The 20547-nt window shown below is 44.4% G+C and overlaps 1 protein-coding gene across 1 annotated transcript; it reads left to right on the top strand.

The window, feature by feature from the left end:
- The first annotated feature begins 10087 nt into the window (after window positions 1-10087).
- On the top strand, window positions 10088-13459 carry LOC142906409 (uncharacterized). The gene has a single exon (XM_076054102.1). The coding sequence runs from the start codon at window positions 10088-10090 to the stop codon at window positions 12335-12337; it is 2250 nt and encodes a 749-aa protein (XP_075910217.1). The 3' UTR covers window positions 12338-13459.
- The last annotated feature ends 7088 nt before the right edge of the window (window positions 13460-20547 follow it).

Raw genomic sequence — 20547 nt, 5'->3', positions numbered from 1 at the left:
GTTGTGACCACGTGTATACTGTTTACTATAGTACTATAGTGTTGTGACCACGTGTTTACTGTTTACTATAGTACTATAGTGTTGTGACCACGTGTACACTGTTTACTACAGTACTATAGTGTTGTGACCACGTGTGTAATGTTTACTACAGTACTATAGTGTTGTGACCACGTGTATACTGTTTACTACAGTACTATAGTGTTGTGACCACGTGTATACTGTTTCCTATAGTACTATAGTGTTGTGACCATGTGTATACTGTTTACTATAGTACTATAGTGTTGTGACCACGTGTATACTGTTTACTACAGTACTATAGTGTTGTGACCACGTGTATACTGTTTATTATAGTACTATAGTGTTGTGACCATGTGTATACTGTTTACTATAGTACTATAGTGTTGTGACCACGTCTATACTGTTTACTACAGTACTATAGTGTTGTGACCACGTGCATACTGTTTACTATAGTACTGTAGTGTTGTGACCACGTGTATACTGTTTACTACAGTACTATAGTGTTGTGACCACGTGTATACTGTTTCCTATAGTACTATAGTGTTGTGACCATGTGTATACTGTTTACTATGGTACTATAGTGTTGTGACCACGTGTATACTGTTTACTACAGTACTATAGTGTTGTGACCACGTGTACACTGTTTACTACAGTACTATAGTGTTGTGACCACGTGTGTAATGTTTACTACAGTACTATAGTGTTGTGACCACGTGTATACTGTTTACTACAGTACTATAGTGTTGTGACCACGTGTATACTGTTTCCTATAGTACTATAGTGTTGTGACCATGTGTATACTGTTTACTATAGTACTATAGTGTTGTGACCACGTGTATACTGTTTACTACAGTACTATAGTGTTGTGACCACGTGTATACTGTTTATTATAGTACTATAGTGTTGTGACCATGTGTATACTGTTTACTATAGTACTATAGTGTTGTGACCACGTCTATACTGTTTACTACAGTACTATAGTGTTGTGACCACGTGCATACTGTTTACTATAGTACTGTAGTGTTGTGACCACGTGTATACTGTTTACTACAGTACTATAGTGTTGTGACCACGTGTATACTGTTTCCTATAGTACTATAGTGTTGTGACCATGTGTATACTGTTTACTATGGTACTATAGTGTTGTGACCACGTGTATACTGTTTACTACAGTACTATAGTGTTGTGACCACGTGTATACTGTTTACTATAGTACTATAGTGTTGTGACCACGTGTATACTGTTTACTATAGTACTATAGTGTTGGGACCACGTGTATACTGTTTACTACAGTACTATAGTGTTGTGACCACGTGTATACTGTTTCCTATAGTTCTATAGTGTTGTGACCATGTGTATACTGTTTACTATGGTACTATAGTGTTGTGACCACGTGTATACTGTTTACTACAGTACTATAGTGTTGTGACCAAGTGTATACTGTTTACTATAGTACTGTAGAGTTGTGACCACGTGTATACTGTTTACTATAGTACTATAGTGTTGGGACCACGTGTATACTGTTTACTACAGTACTATAGTGTTGTGACCACGTGTATACTGTTTACTATAGTACTATAGTGTTGGGACCACGTGTATACTGTTTACTACAGTACTATAGTGTTGTGACCACGTGTATACTGTTTGCTATAGTACTATAGTTTTGTGACCACGTCTATACTGTTTACTATAGTACTATAGTGTTGGGACCACGTGTATACTGTTTACTATAGTACTATAATGTTGTGACCACGTGTATACTGTTTACTACAGTTCTATAGTGGTGTGACCACGTGTGTACTGTTTACTATAGTACTATAGTGTTGTGACCACGTGTACACTGTTTGCTACAATACTATAGTGTTGTGACCACGTGTGTAATGTTTACTACAGTCCTATAGTGTTGTGATCACGTGTGTAATGTTTACTACAGTACTATAGTGTTGTGACCACGTGTATACTGTTTACTACAGTACTATAGTGTTGTGACCACGTGTATACTGTTTACTATAGTACTATAGTGTGACCACGTGTATACTGTTTACTACAGTACTATAGTGTTGTGACCACGTGTATACGGTTTACTACAGTACTATAGTGTTGTGACCACGTGTATACTGTTTACTACAGTACTATAGTGTTGTGACCACGTGTATACTGTTTACTATAGTACTATAGTGTTGTGACCACGTGTTTACTGTTTACTATAGTACTATAGTGTTGTGACCACGTGTATATTGTTTACTACAGTACTATAGTGTTGTGACCACGTGTATACTGTTTACTATAGTACTATAGTGTTGTGACCACGTGTTTACTGTTTACTATAGTACTATAGTGTTGTGACCACGTGTACACTGTTTACTACAGTACTATAGTGTTGTGACCACGTGTGTAATGTTTACTACATTACTATAGTGTTGGGACCACGTGTATACTGTTTACTACAGTACTATAGTGTTGTGACCACGTGTATACTGTTTCCTATAGTACTATAGTGTTGTGACCATGTGTATACTGTTTACTATAGTACTATAGTGTTGTGACCACGTGTATACTGTTTACTACAGTACTATAGTGTTGTGACCACGTGTATACTGTTTACTACAGTACTATAGTGTTGTGACCACGTGCATACTGTTTACTATAGTACTGTAGTGTTGTGACCACGTGTATACTGTTTACTACAGTACTATAGTGTTGTGACCACGTGTATACTGTTTACTATAGTACTATAGTGTTGGGACCACGTGTATACTGTTTACTACAGTACTATAGTGTTGTGACCACGTGTATACTGTTTCCTATAGTACTATAGTGTTGTGACCATGTGTATACTGTTTACTATAGTACTATAGTGTTGTGACCACGTCTATACTGTTTACTACAGTACTATAGTGTTGTGACCACGTGTATACTGTTTACTATAGTACTATAGTGTTGGGACCACGTGTATACTGTTTACTATAGTACTATAGTGTTGGGACCACGTATATACTGTTTACTATAGTACTGTAGTGTTGTGACCACGTGTATACTGTATACTACAGTACTATAGTGTTGTGACCACGTGTATACTGTTTACTATAGTACTATAGTGTTGTGACCACGTCTATACTGTTTACTATAGTACTGTAGTGTTGTGACCACGTGTATACTGTATACTACAGTACTATAGTGTTGTGACCACGTGTATACTGTTTCCTATAGTACTATAGTGTTGTGACCACGTGTATACTGTTTACTATAGTACTATAGTGTTGTGACCACGTCTATACTGTTTACTACAGTACTATAGTGTTGTGACCACGTGTATACTGTTTACTATAGTACTATAGTGTTGTGACCACGTGTTTACTGTTTACTATAGTACTATAGTGTTGTGACCACGTGTACACTGTTTACTACAGTACTATAGTGTTGTGACCACGTGTGTAATGTTTACTACATTACTATAGTGTTGGGACCACGTGTATACTGTTTACTACAGTACTATAGTGTTGTGACCACGTGTATACTGTTTCCTATAGTACTATAGTGTTGTGACCATGTGTATACTGTTTACTATAGTACTATAGTGTTGTGACCACGTGTATACTGTTTACTACAGTACTATAGTGTTGTGACCACGTGTATACTGTTTACTACAGTACTATAGTGTTGTGACCACGTGCATACTGTTTACTATAGTACTGTAGTGTTGTGACCACGTGTATACTGTTTACTACAGTACTATAGTGTTGTGACCACGTGTATACTGTTTACTATAGTACTATAGTGTTGGGACCACGTGTATACTGTTTACTACAGTACTATAGTGTTGTGACCACGTGTATACTGTTTCCTATAGTACTATAGTGTTGTGACCATGTGTATACTGTTTACTATAGTACTATAGTGTTGTGACCACGTCTATACTGTTTACTACAGTACTATAGTGTTGTGACCACGTGTATACTGTTTACTATAGTACTATAGTGTTGGGACCACGTGTATACTGTTTACTATAGTACTATAGTGTTGGGACCACGTATATACTGTTTACTATAGTACTGTAGTGTTGTGACCACGTGTATACTGTATACTACAGTACTATAGTGTTGTGACCACGTGTATACTGTTTACTATAGTACTATAGTGTTGTGACCACGTCTATACTGTTTACTATAGTACTGTAGTGTTGTGACCACGTGTATACTGTATACTACAGTACTATAGTGTTGTGACCACGTGTATACTGTTTCCTATAGTACTATAGTGTTGTGACCACGTGTATACTGTTTACTATAGTACTATAGTGTTGTGACCACGTCTATACTGTTTACTACAGTACTATAGTGTTGTGACCACGTGTATACTGTTTACTATAGTACTATAGTGTTGGGACCACGTGTATACTGTTTACTACAGTACTATAGTGTTGTGACCACGTGTATACTGTTTCCTATAGTACTATAGTGTTGTGACCACGTGTATACTGTTTGCTATAGTACTATAGTGTTGTGACCATGTGTATACTGTTTGCTATGGTACTATAGTGTTGTGACCACGTGTATACTGTTTACTACAGTACTATAGTGTTGTGACCAAGTGTATACTGTTTACTATAGTACTGTAGTGTTGTGACCACGTGTATACTGTTTACTATAGTACTATAGTGTTGGGACCACGTGTATACTGTTTACTATAGTACTATAGTGTTGGGACCACGTATATACTGTTTACTACAGTACTATAGTGTTGTGACCACGTGTATACTGTTTACTATAGTACTATAGTGTTGTGACCACGTGTATACTGTTTACTATAGTACTATAATGTTGTGACCACGTGTATACTGTTTACTACAGTACTATAGTGGTGTGACCACGTGTATACTGTTTACTACAGTACTATAGTGGTGTGACCACGTGTGTACTGTTTGCTACAGTACTATAGTGTTGTGACCACGTGTGTAATGTTTACTACAGTACTATAGTGTTGTGATCACGTGTGTAATGTTTACTACAGTAATATAGTGTTGTGATCACGTGTGTAATGTTTACTACAGTACTATAGTGTTGTGACCACGTGTATACTGTTTACTACAGTACTATAGTGTTGTGACCACGTGTATACTGTTTACTATAGTACTATAGTGTTGTGACCACGTGTTTACTGTTTACTATAGTACTATAGTGTTGTGACCACGTGTATATTGTTTACTACAGTACTATAGTGTTGTGACCACGTGTATACTGTTTACTATAGTACTATAGTGTTGTGACCACGTGTTTACTGTTTACTATAGTACTATAGTGTTGTGACCACGTGTACACTGTTTACTACAGTACTATAGTGTTGTGACCACGTGTGTAATGTTTACTACATTACTATAGTGTTGGGACCACGTGTATACTGTTTACTACAGTACTATAGTGTTGTGACCACGTGTATACTGTTTCCTATAGTACTATAGTGTTGTGATCATGTGTATACTGTTTACTATAGTACTATAGTGTTGTGACCACGTGTATACTGTTTACTACAGTACTATAGTGTTGTGACCACGTGTATACTGTTTACTATAGTACTATAGTGTTGTGACCATGTGTATACTGTTTACTATAGTACTATAGTGTTGTGACCACGTCTATACTGTTTACTACAGTACTATAGTGTTGTGACCACGTGCATACTGTTTACTATAGTACTGTAGTGTTGTGACCACGTGTATACTGTATACTACAGTACTATAGTGTTGTGACCACGTGTATACTGTTTACTATAGTACTATAGTGTTGGGACCACGTGTATACTGTTTACTACAGTACTATAGTGTTGTGACCACGTGTATACTGTTTACTATAGTACTATAGTGTTGTGACCATGTGTATACTGTTTACTATAGTACTATAGTGTTGTGACCACGTCTATACTGTTTACTACAGTACTATAGTGTTGTGACCACGTGCATACTGTTTACTATAGTACTGTAGTGTTGTGACCACGTGTATACTGTTTACTACAGTACTATAGTGTTGTGACCACGTGTATACTGTTTACTATAGTACTATAGTGTTGGGACCACGTGTATACTGTTTACTATAGTATTATAGTGTTGTGACCACGTCTATACTGTTTACTATAGTACTATAGTGTTGTGACCACGTGTATACTGTTTACTATAGTACTATAATGTTGTGACCACGTGTATACTGTTTACTACAGTACTATAGTGGTGTGACCACGTGTGTTCTGTTTACTATAGTACTATAGTGTTGTGACCACGTGTACACTGTTTGCTACAGTACTATAGTGTTGTGACCACGTGTGTAATGTTTACTACAGTACTATAGTGTTGTGATCACGTGTGTAATGTTTACTACAGTACTATAGTGTTGTGACCACGTGTATACTGTTTACTACAGTACTATAGTGTTGTGACCACGTGTGTACTGTTTACTATAGTACTATAGTGTGACCACGTGTATACTGTTTACTACAGTACTATAGTGTTGTGACCACGTGTATACTGTTTACTATAGTACTATAGTGTTGTGACCATGTGTATACTGTTTGCTATAGTACTATAGTGTTGTGACCACGTCTATACTGTTTACTACAGTACTATAGTGTTGTGACCACGTGCATACTGTTTACTATAGTACTGTAGTGTTGTGACCACGTGTATACTGTATACTACAGTACTATAGTGTTGTGACCACGTGTATACTGTTTACTATAGTACTATAGTGTTGGGACCACGTGTATACTGTTTACTACAGTACTATAGTGTTGTGACCACGTGTATACTGTTTACTATAGTACTATAGTGTTGTGACCATGTGTATACTGTTTACTATAGTACTATAGTGTTGTGACCACGTCTATACTGTTTACTACAGTACTATAGTGTTGTGACCACGTGCATACTGTTTACTATAGTACTGTAGTGTTGTGACCACGTGTATACTGTTTACTACAGTACTATAGTGTTGTGACCACGTGTATACTGTTTACTATAGTACTATAGTGTTGGGACCACGTGTATACTGTTTACTACAGTACTATAGTGTTGTGACCACGTGTATACTGTTTCCTATAGTACTATAGTGTTGTGACCATGTGTATACTGTTTACTATAGTACTATAGTGTTGTGACCACGTCTATACTGTTTACTACAGTACTATAGTGTTGTGACCACGTGTATACTGTTTACTATAGTACTATAGTGTTGGGACCACGTGTATACTGTTTACTATAGTACTATAGTGTTGGGACCACGTATATACTGTTTACTACAGTACTATAGTGTTGTGACCACGTGTGTAATGTTTACTACATTACTATAGTGTTGGGACCACGTGTATACTGTTTACTACAGTACTATAGTGTTGTGACCACGTGTATACTGTTTCCTATAGTACTATAGTGTTGTGATCATGTGTATACTGTTTACTATAGTACTATAGTGTTGTGACCACGTGTATACTGTTTACTACAGTACTATAGTGTTGTGACCACGTGTATACTGTTTACTATAGTACTATAGTGTTGTGACCATGTGTATACTGTTTACTATAGTACTATAGTGTTGTGACCACGTCTATACTGTTTACTACAGTACTATAGTGTTGTGACCACGTGCATACTGTTTACTATAGTACTGTAGTGTTGTGACCACGTGTATACTGTATACTACAGTACTATAGTGTTGTGACCACGTGTATACTGTTTACTATAGTACTATAGTGTTGGGACCACGTGTATACTGTTTACTACAGTACTATAGTGTTGTGACCACGTGTATACTGTTTACTATAGTACTATAGTGTTGTGACCATGTGTATACTGTTTACTATAGTACTATAGTGTTGTGACCACGTCTATACTGTTTACTACAGTACTATAGTGTTGTGACCACGTGCATACTGTTTACTATAGTACTGTAGTGTTGTGACCACGTGTATACTGTTTACTACAGTACTATAGTGTTGTGACCACGTGTGTACTGTTTACTATAGTACTATAGTGTTGTGACCATGTGTATACTGTTTACTACAGTACTATAGTGTTGTGACCACGTGTATACTGTTTACTATAGTACTATAGTGTTGTGACCATGTGTATACTGTTTGCTATAGTACTATAGTGTTGTGACCACGTCTATACTGTTTACTACAGTACTATAGTGTTGTGACCACGTGCATACTGTTTACTATAGTACTGTAGTGTTGTGACCACGTGTATACTGTATACTACAGTACTATAGTGTTGTGACCACGTGTATACTGTTTACTATAGTACTATAGTGTTGGGACCACGTGTATACTGTTTACTACAGTACTATAGTGTTGTGACCACGTGTATACTGTTTACTATAGTACTATAGTGTTGTGACCACGTGTATACTGTTTACTATAGTACTATAGTGTTGGGACCACGTGTATACTGTTTACTATAGTACTATAGTGTTGGGACCACGTATATACTGTTTACTACAGTACTATAGTGTTGTGACCACGTGTATACTGTTTACTATAGTACTATAGTGTTGTGACCACGTCTATACTGTTTACTATAGTACTATAGTGTTGTGACCACGTGTATACTGTTTACTATAGTACTATAATGTTGTGACCACGTGTATACTGTTTACTACAGTACTATAGTGGTGTGACCACGTGTGTACTGTTTACTATAGTACTATAGTGTTGTGACCACGTGTACACTGTTTGCTACAGTACTATAGTGTTGTGACCACGTGTGTAATGTTTACTACAGTACTATAGTGTTGTGACCACGTGTGTACTGTTTACTATAGTACTATAGTGTGACCACGTGTATACTGTTTACTACAGTACTATAGTGTTGTGACCACGTGTATACTCTTTACTACAGTACTATAGTGTTGTGACCAAGTGTGTACTGTTTACTACAGTACTATAGTGTTGTGACCACGTGTATACTGTTTACTATAGTACTGTAGTGTTGTGACCACGTGTATACTCTTTACTACAGTACTATAGTGTTGTGACCAAGTGTGTACTGTTTACTACAGTACTATAGTGTTGTGACCACGTGTATACTGTTTACTATAGTACTGTAGTGTTGTGACCACGTGTATACTGTATTTGCTATAGTACTATAGTGTTGTGACCACGTGTATACTGTTTACTACAGTACTATAGTGTTGTGACCACGTGTGTACTGTTTACTACAGTACTATAGTGTTGTGACCACGTGTATACTGTTTACTATAGTACTATAGTGTTGTGACCACGTGTATACTGCGGGATTGTGGGTAATCGTCTCCCATGCTCGGTCTCAGTCGGTGTGCCTCACTCGTATAGTCAACATCCGTGCGAACCTATCTTGTTTACTATAGTACTATAGTGTTGTGACCACGTGTATACTGTTTACTACAGTACTATAGTGTTGTGACTACGTGTATACTGTTTACTACAGTACTGTAGTGTTGTGAATACGTGTGTGTGCGTAAAGCATTTTTTTTATTTTGTGTCCATGTGTAGTGACTGTTCTTTAGTAACTGTACTGCAAGTGAAAGTCGTCCTACACAATAACCATCCTCTATCTCGTCTCCCTCACACCAGCCACGATTAAATGTAATTAATAAATTTGATTACTTTATATTAAATAATAAAAATATAAAAAGGTATTTTGTATTAATATTTTTTATATGAATACGGTATTTTTGGTTTGTGGAACGAATCATCTGAGTTTCCATTATTTCTTATGGGGGAAATTCGCTTTGATATACGAGTGCTTTGGATTAAGAACACGTTTCCAGAAGGAATTATGCTCGCAATCCAAGGTTTCACTTTATTAGTTATTTTTCTATCTACGTGATTTTACCGAAAGATACCAAAGAGTATGCTGTTGTTAGTTTAAATGTTTGGTAAGTAAGACTTAGTCTGTGCTGCTCTCCAGTTGCCTGGATGAAAAGTGGCCCAAGTTTTTCCCAATCCTGGCCTCCTGGCTCAAAAACGTAAAAAACAAACTCGCAAGTCTGTCCCCAGGGTCACAACGCACTCACAGACACGGAGCAGGAAGATTCAGCTAATGATGCCGTTGATGTTTTTCGTAACTTTTGCAGAGAGCGATGAGAATGAGGATGAGGACCAGAAGGAGGAAGATTTCCCGGGCGCTGCAGAGAAAGAAAGGTGGAGGTCTCGGCCGAGCACCGAGTCCCTGGGCTCGTATGGCCGCGGCGCGGAGACGAAAGCGGCGGGCGCAGGGGAGGGGAAACAGCCCCGGCACCAAGCAGAGCTGTGCTCCTCACCTGAAGAATCCAGCTCCACTCAGGCCATCGCTCCCACTGGGGCCATCGCCTCCACCTCCACTCGGGCCATTGCCTCCATCTCTACTCGGGCCATCGCCTCCACCGCTGCCATCGCCTCCCCCGCTGCCATCGCCTCCACCTCCACTCAGGCCATCGCCTCCATCTCTACTCAGGCCATCGCCTCCCCCACTGATATCAACTCCACCTCCAATGCTTCCATCGCCTCCACCTCCACTCGGGCCATCGCCTCCACCTCCACTCGGGCCATCGCCTCCACCTCCACTCGGGCCATCGCCTCCACCTCTACTCAGGCCATCGCCTCCACCTCTACTCAGGCCATCGCCTCCACCTCCACTCAGGCCATCGTCTCCATCTCTACTCAGGCCATCGCCTCCCCCACTGATATCAACTCCACCTCCACTGCTTCCATCGCCTCCACCTCTACTCAGGCCATCGCCTCCACCTCCACTCAGGCCATCGCCTCCACCTCTACTCAGGCCATCGCCTCCACCTCCACTCAGGCAATCGCCTCTACCTCCACTCGGGCCATCGCCTCCACCTCTACTCAGGCCATCGCCTCCATCTCTACTCAGGCCATCGCCTCCACCTCTACTCATGCCATCGTCTCCACCTCAACTCAGGCCATCGCCTCCACCTCTACTCAGGCCATCGCCTCCACCTCCACTCAGGACATCGTCTCCATCTCTACTCAGGCCATCGCCTCCCCCACTGATATCAACTCCACCTCCACTGCTTCCATCGCCTCCACCTCCACTCAGGCCATCGCCTCCACCTCCACTCGGGCCATCTTCTCCACCTCCACTCGGGCCATCGCCTCCACCTCTACTCAGGCCATCGCCTCCACCTCCACTCAGGCCATCGCCTCCACCTCTACTCAGGCCATCGCCTCCACCTCTACTCAGGCCATCGCCTCCACCTCCACTCAGGCAATCGCCTCCACCTCCACTCATGCCATCGTCTCCACCTCAACTCAGGCCATCGCCTCCACCTCCACTCAGGCCATCGCCTCCACCTCTACTCAGGCCATCGCCTCCATCTCTACTCAGGCCATCGCCTCCACCTCTACTCATGCCATCGTCTCCACCTCAACTCAGGCCATCGCCTCTACCTCTACTCAGGCCATCGCCTCCACCTCTACTCAGGCCATCGTCTCCACCTCTACTCGGGCAATCGCCTCCACCTCCACTCGGGCCATCGCCTCCACCTCTACTCAGGCCATCGCCTCCATCTCCACTCAGGCAATCGCCTCCACCTCCACTCGGGCCATCGCCTCCATCTCTACTCAGGCCATCGCCTCCCCCACTGAAATCAACTCCACCTCCAATGCTTCCATCGCCTCCACCTCCACTCGGGCCATCGCCTCCACCTCCACTCGGGCCATCGCCTCCACCTCTACTCAGGCCATCGCCTCCACCTCTACTCAGGCCATCGCCTCCACCTCCACTCAGGCCATCGTCTCCATCTCTACTCAGGCCATCGCCTCCCCCACTGATATCAACTCCACCTCCACTGCTTCCATCGCCTCCACCTCCACTCAGGCCATCGCCTCCACCTCCACTCGGGCCATCTTCTCCACCTCCACTCGGGCCATCACCTCTACTCAGGCCATCGCCTCCACCTCCACTCAGGCCATCGCCTCCACCTCTACTCAGGCCATCGCCTCCACCTCCACTCAGGCAATCGCCTCTACCTCCACTCGGGCCATCGCCTCCACCTCTACTCAGGCCATCGCCTCTACCTCTACTCAGGCCATCGCCTCCATCTCTACTCAGGACATCGCCCCCACTGCTGCCATCGCCTACACCTCCAATCGGGCCATCGGCTCCACTGCTGCCATCGCCTCCATCTCTACTCAGGCCATTGCCTCCACCACTGATATCAACTCTACCCCCACTGCTGACATCGACTCCACCTTCACTCCTGCCATTGCCTCAACCTTCACTTCTGCCATCGCCTCCACTGCCACTATCGCCACCACCGCCACTCGCACCATCACCTCCACCCATGAGTAATCAAGCTAACCCCCAGGATTGGGAGCTCCCTGCTTTCCACCTGCCTCCACCTCCACCAGAGCCCTGGGCTCCTCCACCCCACCGTGATACCAGACCGGGCCCGGCACACGAGTCTTTTGCTCCCTGTTCTTCACGGCAGCGTTACCGCAAGTCCCGCAACAGCCGCCTTCCTCCCCGCCTCCGCAAACCTCCTCTCGAATCCTCAACTCCACTGCTGCCATCGCCTCCATCTCTACTCAGGCCATTGTCTCCACCACTGATATCAACTCTACCCCCACTGCTGACATCGACTCCACCTTCACTCCTGCCATTGCCTCAACCTCCACTTCTGCCATCGCTTCCACTGCCACTATCGCCACCACCGCCACTCGCACCATCACCTCCACCCATGAGTAATCAAGCTAACCCCCAGGATTGGGAGCTCCCTGCTTTCCACCTGCCTCCACCTCCACCAGAGCCCTGGATTCCTCCACGCCACCGTGATACCAGACCGGGCCCGGCACACGAGTCTTTTGCTCCCTATTCTTCACGGCAGCGTTACCGCAAGTCCCGCAACAGCCGCCTTCCTCCCCGCCTCCGCAAACCTCCTCTCGAATCCTCAACTCCATCCGCATTGATTCGTCCCATCCACCCGGACCGAGAGCACCTTCCCCCCGGCCTCGCTCCACCTGCAGGGCAGCGGATCCCCCCCCAGCCCAGGTGCAACGGCCGGGGTCCCGCGTACGGAGTCCCAGGTGCCCCTTCTGTCTGGCACCACTCCCACGAGTCGCGCTTCACGCGGCGTCCCGCCCTCCTCCCCACGCCTCCACCGGATCAGTGGATTCCTCCCCACCTTCGTCCCAGCCGAGCGGCTCCTGCTCCACACTGGGCCACCCGTCCCACTTTTGTTCCGTGCCGCTCCACAGATTTCCACGACAGACATCATCATCCGCCCCTTGTCCAACCCACACCACTGCATCACCATAGCCCGGCGACATTCACGGACTGCTCACACACGTGACTCCTGCTGGTCGGGTGACCGTGATGAACTATATGTGTCGTGTTGATGGCCATGTGATGGACATTGCTTTGAGTGGCAGAGCAGGTGGTTGTCATGATTAATACATTTGTGTTGTTATTGGACACTGCAGTGTGCGTGTGAGTTGCTGTGCGGTGCAACAGAGCACGTATTTGGTGTCGATCTTCGCGTGTGTGTGATTGTGTGGAGCGGTAGTGTCATGGTTAACGCTACACCGCGCTTCGAAACCCAGGTTTGACCCGAGTTAGCTTTCCGCACACGGCCACAGCCGGTGCAAGCAGTTGCGCAACTCGGTTGCACACAACTGAAGTCACTCTACACGTGGAAGTCTCTGCAACCAATTTGCTTGGCGATTGGTGGCCAGAACCACGAGCGATCCACACAGCACAGGGTGCTGGTCAGTCTGACCAACCACCCATTTCACCTGACTTTCCACAAAATCACCATTAATGTTCCTTTCCCGGGCAGTGACACCAACTCTGCCAAAGTGTGTTAGGAACTAATGCTGTGTATGTTCGGCAGAAACTCTGCACGATTCTGCTGATAAGACACTTAATTTCGAAACCATTTGAGAATGTCGTATTTATAATAAACGTGCACCATTTTTTAGCTGCTTGCCGCCCCTGTACATAGTACCTCTGTATTGATTACAAGTCCTGTGTGCTCACCATTGTACCATGGCATGTGCCTAGGTGGCACTACCGGATGGCTCCCATCCATAGCTGCCAGGCCATCGGCCAGCGCGATAAATATTCGACGCCAACCAACAAATATTTATTCCCACGAGGGGTGACGGGAACCGAACCAGGGATGTCCAGAGCAATCAACTCGTTAATGCGGGAGACCTGAATAGTTCCCGGCGCGTGACAGTAACGCTGTTCGGCTGGCGACAGCACTCTGCTGCCGTATGCAACAACACACTCCACCCCGTTGACAACCTGGGACAGAACCGCGCCAATGCTGGTGTTGGTTGCGTCAGTATCAAGGACGCACGGCATGGCAAAGTCAGAGTAGCGGAGGGGAATTGCGAAGCGCAACAAATGCGGCTTCCTCCTCCCCCCAATGAAACCTCTGACCCATAACCGTCAAGGCGTGGAGAGGTTTTGCGAAGGTAGCGAACCCAGTGACAAACCGGCGATAATAAGACGCAAAACCAATAAAACTCTGCACCTGCATCATCAACGTGGGGGTCGGCCACGTCCGAACACACGTGGTTTTGTCGGGATCTATCGCAATGCCCGATTTACTGACAATATGACCGAGATACCGCACGGATTTCTGAAGGGGGTAACACTTCTGCGGCTTGAATTTGAGATGGGCCGCTCGCATTTTAAGAAAGACAGCGCGTAACCAATCAAGATGTTCTTTGAACGTACGGCTGAAGACGATGACATCGTCGAGGTATTGTAAGCATGAGTCCCATTGAAGTCCAGCCAGCACCAGCTCCATCAGTCATTGGAACGTAGCCGGTGCTGCGTGGAGTCCCATGGGAAGCTGATTTAATTCAAACAGGCCTTGAGGTGTTCGAAAAGCCGTTTGGGTTTAGAGGCCTCATTTAGTGGCAAATGCCAAAATCCGGACAGGAGATCAAGGGTGGAGAAGTTCTGTGCTTCCGCCAGAGCGTCCAGGGAATCGTCCATCCGAGGGAGAGGATACGCGTCAGCCACCGATATCTTATGAAGCTTCCTAAAGTCGACACACAACTGCAAGCTACCATCGTGCTTCTTAATGTGGTGGGTAATTGTCAGGCGTAATACGCCGCCACCACTACTGGAAAATATGTAGCTGCAGTCAGGGCCCAACAGGCGGCAATAGCGGGTCCGGCCTGTACCAAGTAGGACTCGTAGGTAAGGCAATTTGGAGGGCGGTTTGGAACCGGAGGTGGACACCCCAGGCCCCCAGTTGGGGCTGGGGGATTGCGCCGACATCCCTGGGGCCGGTGGGTCGTCGTCCTCTTCATCTGGAGACCTGGTACGTATTGTTCGCCTAGTCTCCATAATCTATAGTTAATTAACTAACGTTTGGCCACTTCCAACACCAGTTGTAGTGGGCTCAAATGGAGACTCAGACTTCTATAGGAGACAACACGTTTATTTAACATTAACACGCTAAAACTAGATTCAAAGTTTTCGTGACTGCAGGAATTACTCTTTGGTTTTTTCGGTTAAGTCACGTTGACAGAAAAAAAATTAAATAATAGAATACGCCGTTTTTCTAATGTCGCTCCTCCTATAATTTTGTTGACGGACAAATGGACAAAGGGCACAATAGCTTAGTGTTTGTGTATGTATATGTTATGTTTTTAAGAGAAGACAAGTTTGTAAATATATTTTTGCCCCGGGAAACGCTGGGTACTTCCCGCTGGTACTGATATTAAAATATATATTTTAAACTGTGGCAAAATCAATCAAAACGAACAACAGTAGATCAGAATTAAATCTACAATGCTTGATATTTTATCATCCGCATAGGCGAGTGATGGTCAGGATGTTGTGTATGTGTAGTCACATAGAATTGGTCACTACGTAGCATAGCGCTGGCTGCTGGCAGGGAAGGGGATCTGCAGAGTGAAGCAGCCCTGATTGACAGCAGACCACGTGATAGACCTGAGAAGGATCTCGGGTAGGACACGTCGAGATCCTGCTAGTAGATTCTAGAAGGGGAGCGTGGCCGGAGGGGAGCGAGGCTGCGCTAAGAGGATTAAAGGGGACCCCGAGCAGGGGATGAGGGCCATCGTTTGGAGTGGGATCGCCGTCGTCGTCGTTGCTGTTGAAGATCGTCGCCTTCGCCGCTGTCGTCATCCACTTGATAATTGTGCTGCTAGCAGTAGTTGCCTGTCTTAGTTCAGCGCCGTCAGTGTCAGATGGCGAGCGTTGTGTTGTAGGCTAGCCACGAGTGAGAGTTGCGTTTAAGCGAGGGACAGAGCGTTGTATTACAGCAGAGAGTGTGTAACAGTATGCTCGGTGTGTAATTAAAGAATTGCCTCGAAGAAGTTACGTCTCCAAGTTAGTCACTATATATTTTTTCATGGGCATGGCTAGAGTTGTCACCTGTCCAGGAATTACCATTTGTGTTTAGGTGGTGGGTATTCATTCTTACGAGATATAGCACCCGCATTGTGTCGTTTACTGTGTAGTTCTGATAATTCTAGACTGAGTGCTGACTGAGAAATCTGTCCAGGCTTGGTCTACAGTAAAAAATGTGGCAATCTCATAGCAGCACCCTCCTGCGTCTCCAGTGTGAATATGCTGTAGAGTAAGTTTTCAACGCAGCGTATGTTTGCATGCTGAACTTCTTTCGCACCGTACGCAGGCAACCATGCTTATTGGAGGTGCGGGGGAATAACAAATTGAACAAAAAGAACAGGGACACAACTTGAAAACATAGAAGTGCATTTATACGTGGGGCGGTTGTTGAAGGGGGAGAGGGATGAAAATTATTAAGAGAGGCGTATCAGGGCAGAGCACAGTGCTGATTGGAATCTGAACTTAAATCATGAAACGTAACAAAGCCATTTTCCTAAAGCAGAACGTTTTTTAATCAGTGGATATGACCTGCAACAACAGATGCATCACAAACATGGCCATTGACGAAGACAATGGAACCAATGTTGAGAAGGGCACAAGGAAGCATAGAGATGCACATGCTAGGAATTAAACTGAGAATGGAAGACGGATACGTCAATTGGACATCATATGCAAATTAAAGGCATAATTTTAGTTTAGAAAGGTGGGGTGAGGCAGGACACACAACTTGAAGAGATGACGGCCGGTGGTTGTGACTAACGTGGGAATGGGAGCTAAAGGAGGGAACACAACCAATAGAGCGTCCACTGCGAAGATGGATCGAATAAATCAACCGGTGGGCAGTAGCCAGACAGATTTTTGCATTGCAAATCCGCAAGAGATGGTGATGGCTTCGGACAGAAGTGGAGAAATCACGGCTGGAGATGGTGACGGCTGCATAAGCAGCTTTGGAAAACATTTACACGATATCACCTTCAAAAACAACCATTCACTAAAACACATTTTCATTAAATGTGTATTCAGAAAGATAAACTAAAACAGTACAGGAATTATATCGTCTTTATTTTGCAAATTTTACAATAAAGGGTATTTTTTTCATTGCACTAGTTTAAGATAAAAACATTTTTTGCCGAAATAATGACATTAATAGGCACATTAATTGAAAGTGCAATTTTAAATAAACCGTGTAATTATTCGATAGTTTTGGTTAGAGTCTGTGCCTGTGTTAGAGTGCCAGAAAAAGTCCTGGCAAGGATTATTCAACATCACCTTGCCAGGCATGCTGAGAAGAGGATTGGGGAGCCCCATTGTGGTTTCAGGCCAGGGCAGCCACAGATGCCACATCTTCCTTCCGTTTGCTACAGCAGAGGAGTGTTGAATTCCGACAGGACTTACAGCTCTGCTTTATTGACCTGGTCAATGCCTATGATACCATCAATAGGTCTGGACTCTGGGTTGTTCTTCATGCTTTCGGAGTCTCTGACTCTCTGCTCACAATAATTAAGGACTTCCATGATATTGAGCAGGGCCGAGTAAAGCTACTTGGCCGGAAGACAAAGCTATTCCCCGTTAACCTTGGGGTTCGACAGTAATGTCCTCTGGCTCCATACACTGTTTAAAATATTTTTGGTCCACGTCGTTCGAGAAACCTTCCATGTCCGTACCGGAGCAATCTATATCTGATATAGATACAATGGGAGGCGGATTGATGCCCGGGTGCGCTTGAGAGCTTGCTCCCGATTTGTCATCCATGTTACGTATGCGAATGATCTAGACCTGGAGCGTGCCACTAGACAGGGGTGGGGAACGTCCGGCCCGCCAGCCATGAGGCCTGCGAAATCATTTGGTCTGGCCCTGCCAAGGCAACCGCAGGCGGGACTCGAAATTCAATCAATCTTGGAGCAAACCTGGAAAAGCAGTTGCGAGTAGCAACATCATCAATACCAGCTAACATCATCAATGCCAGCTAATATCTCCACACGCCTCACCAAAGAGAAGCAGTTCCAGCCATCGCATTAGGGGTGAGTTAACTAAATGTTTGACCAAATATAATAGGCTCATTTTTAAGTTGATGATTTTGTATGGCCCGCGAATGATGTTATAAATATCCAAATGGCCCTTGGCACAAAAAAGGTTCCCCACCCCTGCACTAAGAGGTGGGGCCTTAACCATCAGCCCCACCAAAACTAAGCACCTGCCTCGCTATGTTGTGCCATTAAACAAGGGGTGGGCAATTTTTTTTACTCACGGGCCACAATGGGTTCTAAAATTTGACAGAGGGGCCGGGCAAGGAACAGATGGATGGAGTGTTTGTGTGAACTAATATAAATGACATGTAAAAATCATTACATGAAAAGATTTGGCCTTTAACAGGTAGCAAAGCATTTATTTGCAAGGCAATTTAACAAATTGCACGAACATGAACAATACAAAAACATGTCGTAACGTGACTGATCAAACATCATGAAAACATCTGAGGCCTGCGCCCAAACCAATTACCACATTCCCGGACAAAGTGCTCCATCTAATGGGGAAATGAGGGCATTACAGGTGAAAGGTAAAATTTAATTTAATAATATTTGGACAAGTTCGGGGGGCCGGATTAAAAAGCCCAGCCCATGTCTGCATTAAACCCTCCACCCCTTAACTCCCCATTGGTAATGGGGCAGTTGTAAATTGGATGGTTTTCCACATCTGGATAGTGTGCTTATGACCAACTCCGGTTTGACAGAAGAGGTCTCACTCCGAATCAGTCGAGCGGCATTATCTTTTCATCGGTTGCATGACGCTGTGTGGAAGCTACCTGATATCTGTCGCTCCACAGCAGTCTTCGGATCTTCTCGGCCACGGTCATGCCCTTCCTTCTCGATGCTTGCCAAACGTGGACCCCCCTAATGGAACATCTTCGCCGGTAATAAACATTCAGGATGGCCTTCCTACGATCCATCCTGGGTTTAACCAGGCTGGATTGTGTGAGCTCACAATCCTTTACAGATCTGGACAAAGTCCCATCGGTAAGCGCCTCCAGCAGGTAATGCTACATTGGCTGGGTCATGTACCACGCCTCCCTAACCACTGCATTAAAGGGGTCTAAACAGGCGCGGCACGGGCTAGAGAAGAGATTAAATGATGTGGTACAAGAGGATGTGGAACTGAATTGACTTGCGAATGACTGGTACCAGCAGTGTAAAGAGCGGCCTATGTGGAGGAGACTCATGATGGACGATACTGGGCAGTTGGAGGTAGTCGCCCTCCAGCAACAACAGAGGGCAGCAGAGAGACGCTCACAACAACGAGCAGAGCCTCAGGCGGATAAAACACATCAAGTTGGCACAGTAGGGGAGGCACAGCTTACACATCTGCCACTCATCTCAGTCAAACCATGGCAGCTGGATCTGACCCGTGATCACGTGGCCATAAAGTGCACTTAGCCTGGCACAAGTGCCGTGGCAACGTCACCGCCACTTAGTGGCGTTTGTTGTCCGTGTGTGTGTGTGCAATTGTGGTGACTCATTTCGCCCCTTACGACAAGCCAGCATCAGGATGCAAGGTATTTGAACATAAAATGTTTTTATAAATTTGTATGTATTTTATGTTTCACACAACGATCCCGACAGTCCTCGACTTATGAACTCAATTAGTTCCTGGGACCCGTTCGTGAGTCAAAAGGTTTGTAAGTGGGAACACAATAATGTACACACGTGCGCGCACGCACACACAAGCACAAACACTGGAAGCGCGAGGATGACACAACTCGTGGAGGATCGCTCCGCTGAAAAAAGAATAGATCCTCGGTTCAGTTTGCAAGTGCGAGTTCGCGTTGTAATTCTCAATGTTAAAACATGTTTCATGGTAGCTGGTTCCTAAGTGCGGAAATTCGTAAGTCGAGTGTTCGTAAGTCGATGCCTGCATGTATGTGTAATGTTTATTTGTTACTGTAAACGGAAAAATCCGTGTAGCCAGTAACCCAGCTAGTTTCGGTGGAAACAGCTGGAACCCACTAACAGAGTTAATGTTGTGGTGGAGAGAAACCCAGCCAGTAAGGAAACTCGAGGCATAGATTATTGTAATAGTAGTATGACTTACATTGCTATAGCAGCGTTGATGAAAAATACTTGAATAACACATTTAGCATTATCTTATTGCAATATATTAAAGTGTAATGG

Source organism: Petromyzon marinus, chromosome 4 (assembly GCF_048934315.1).
Source record: "Petromyzon marinus isolate PM22_M1 ecotype Great Lakes invasive population chromosome 4, UKy_Petmar_22M1.pri1.0, whole genome shotgun sequence".
NCBI classification, from domain to species: Eukaryota; Metazoa; Chordata; class Hyperoartia; order Petromyzontiformes; family Petromyzontidae; genus Petromyzon; species Petromyzon marinus.
The sequence above is the reverse complement of the archived record's forward strand: the minus strand, read 5'-3'. Positions and strand labels throughout refer to the sequence as shown.

What these genes read in the sequence shown, in the direction of transcription:
- LOC142906409 (XM_076054102.1), top strand. Translation starts at nt 10,088, where the DNA reads ATGCCGTTGATGTTTTTCGTAACTTTTGCAGAGAGCGATGAGAATGAG.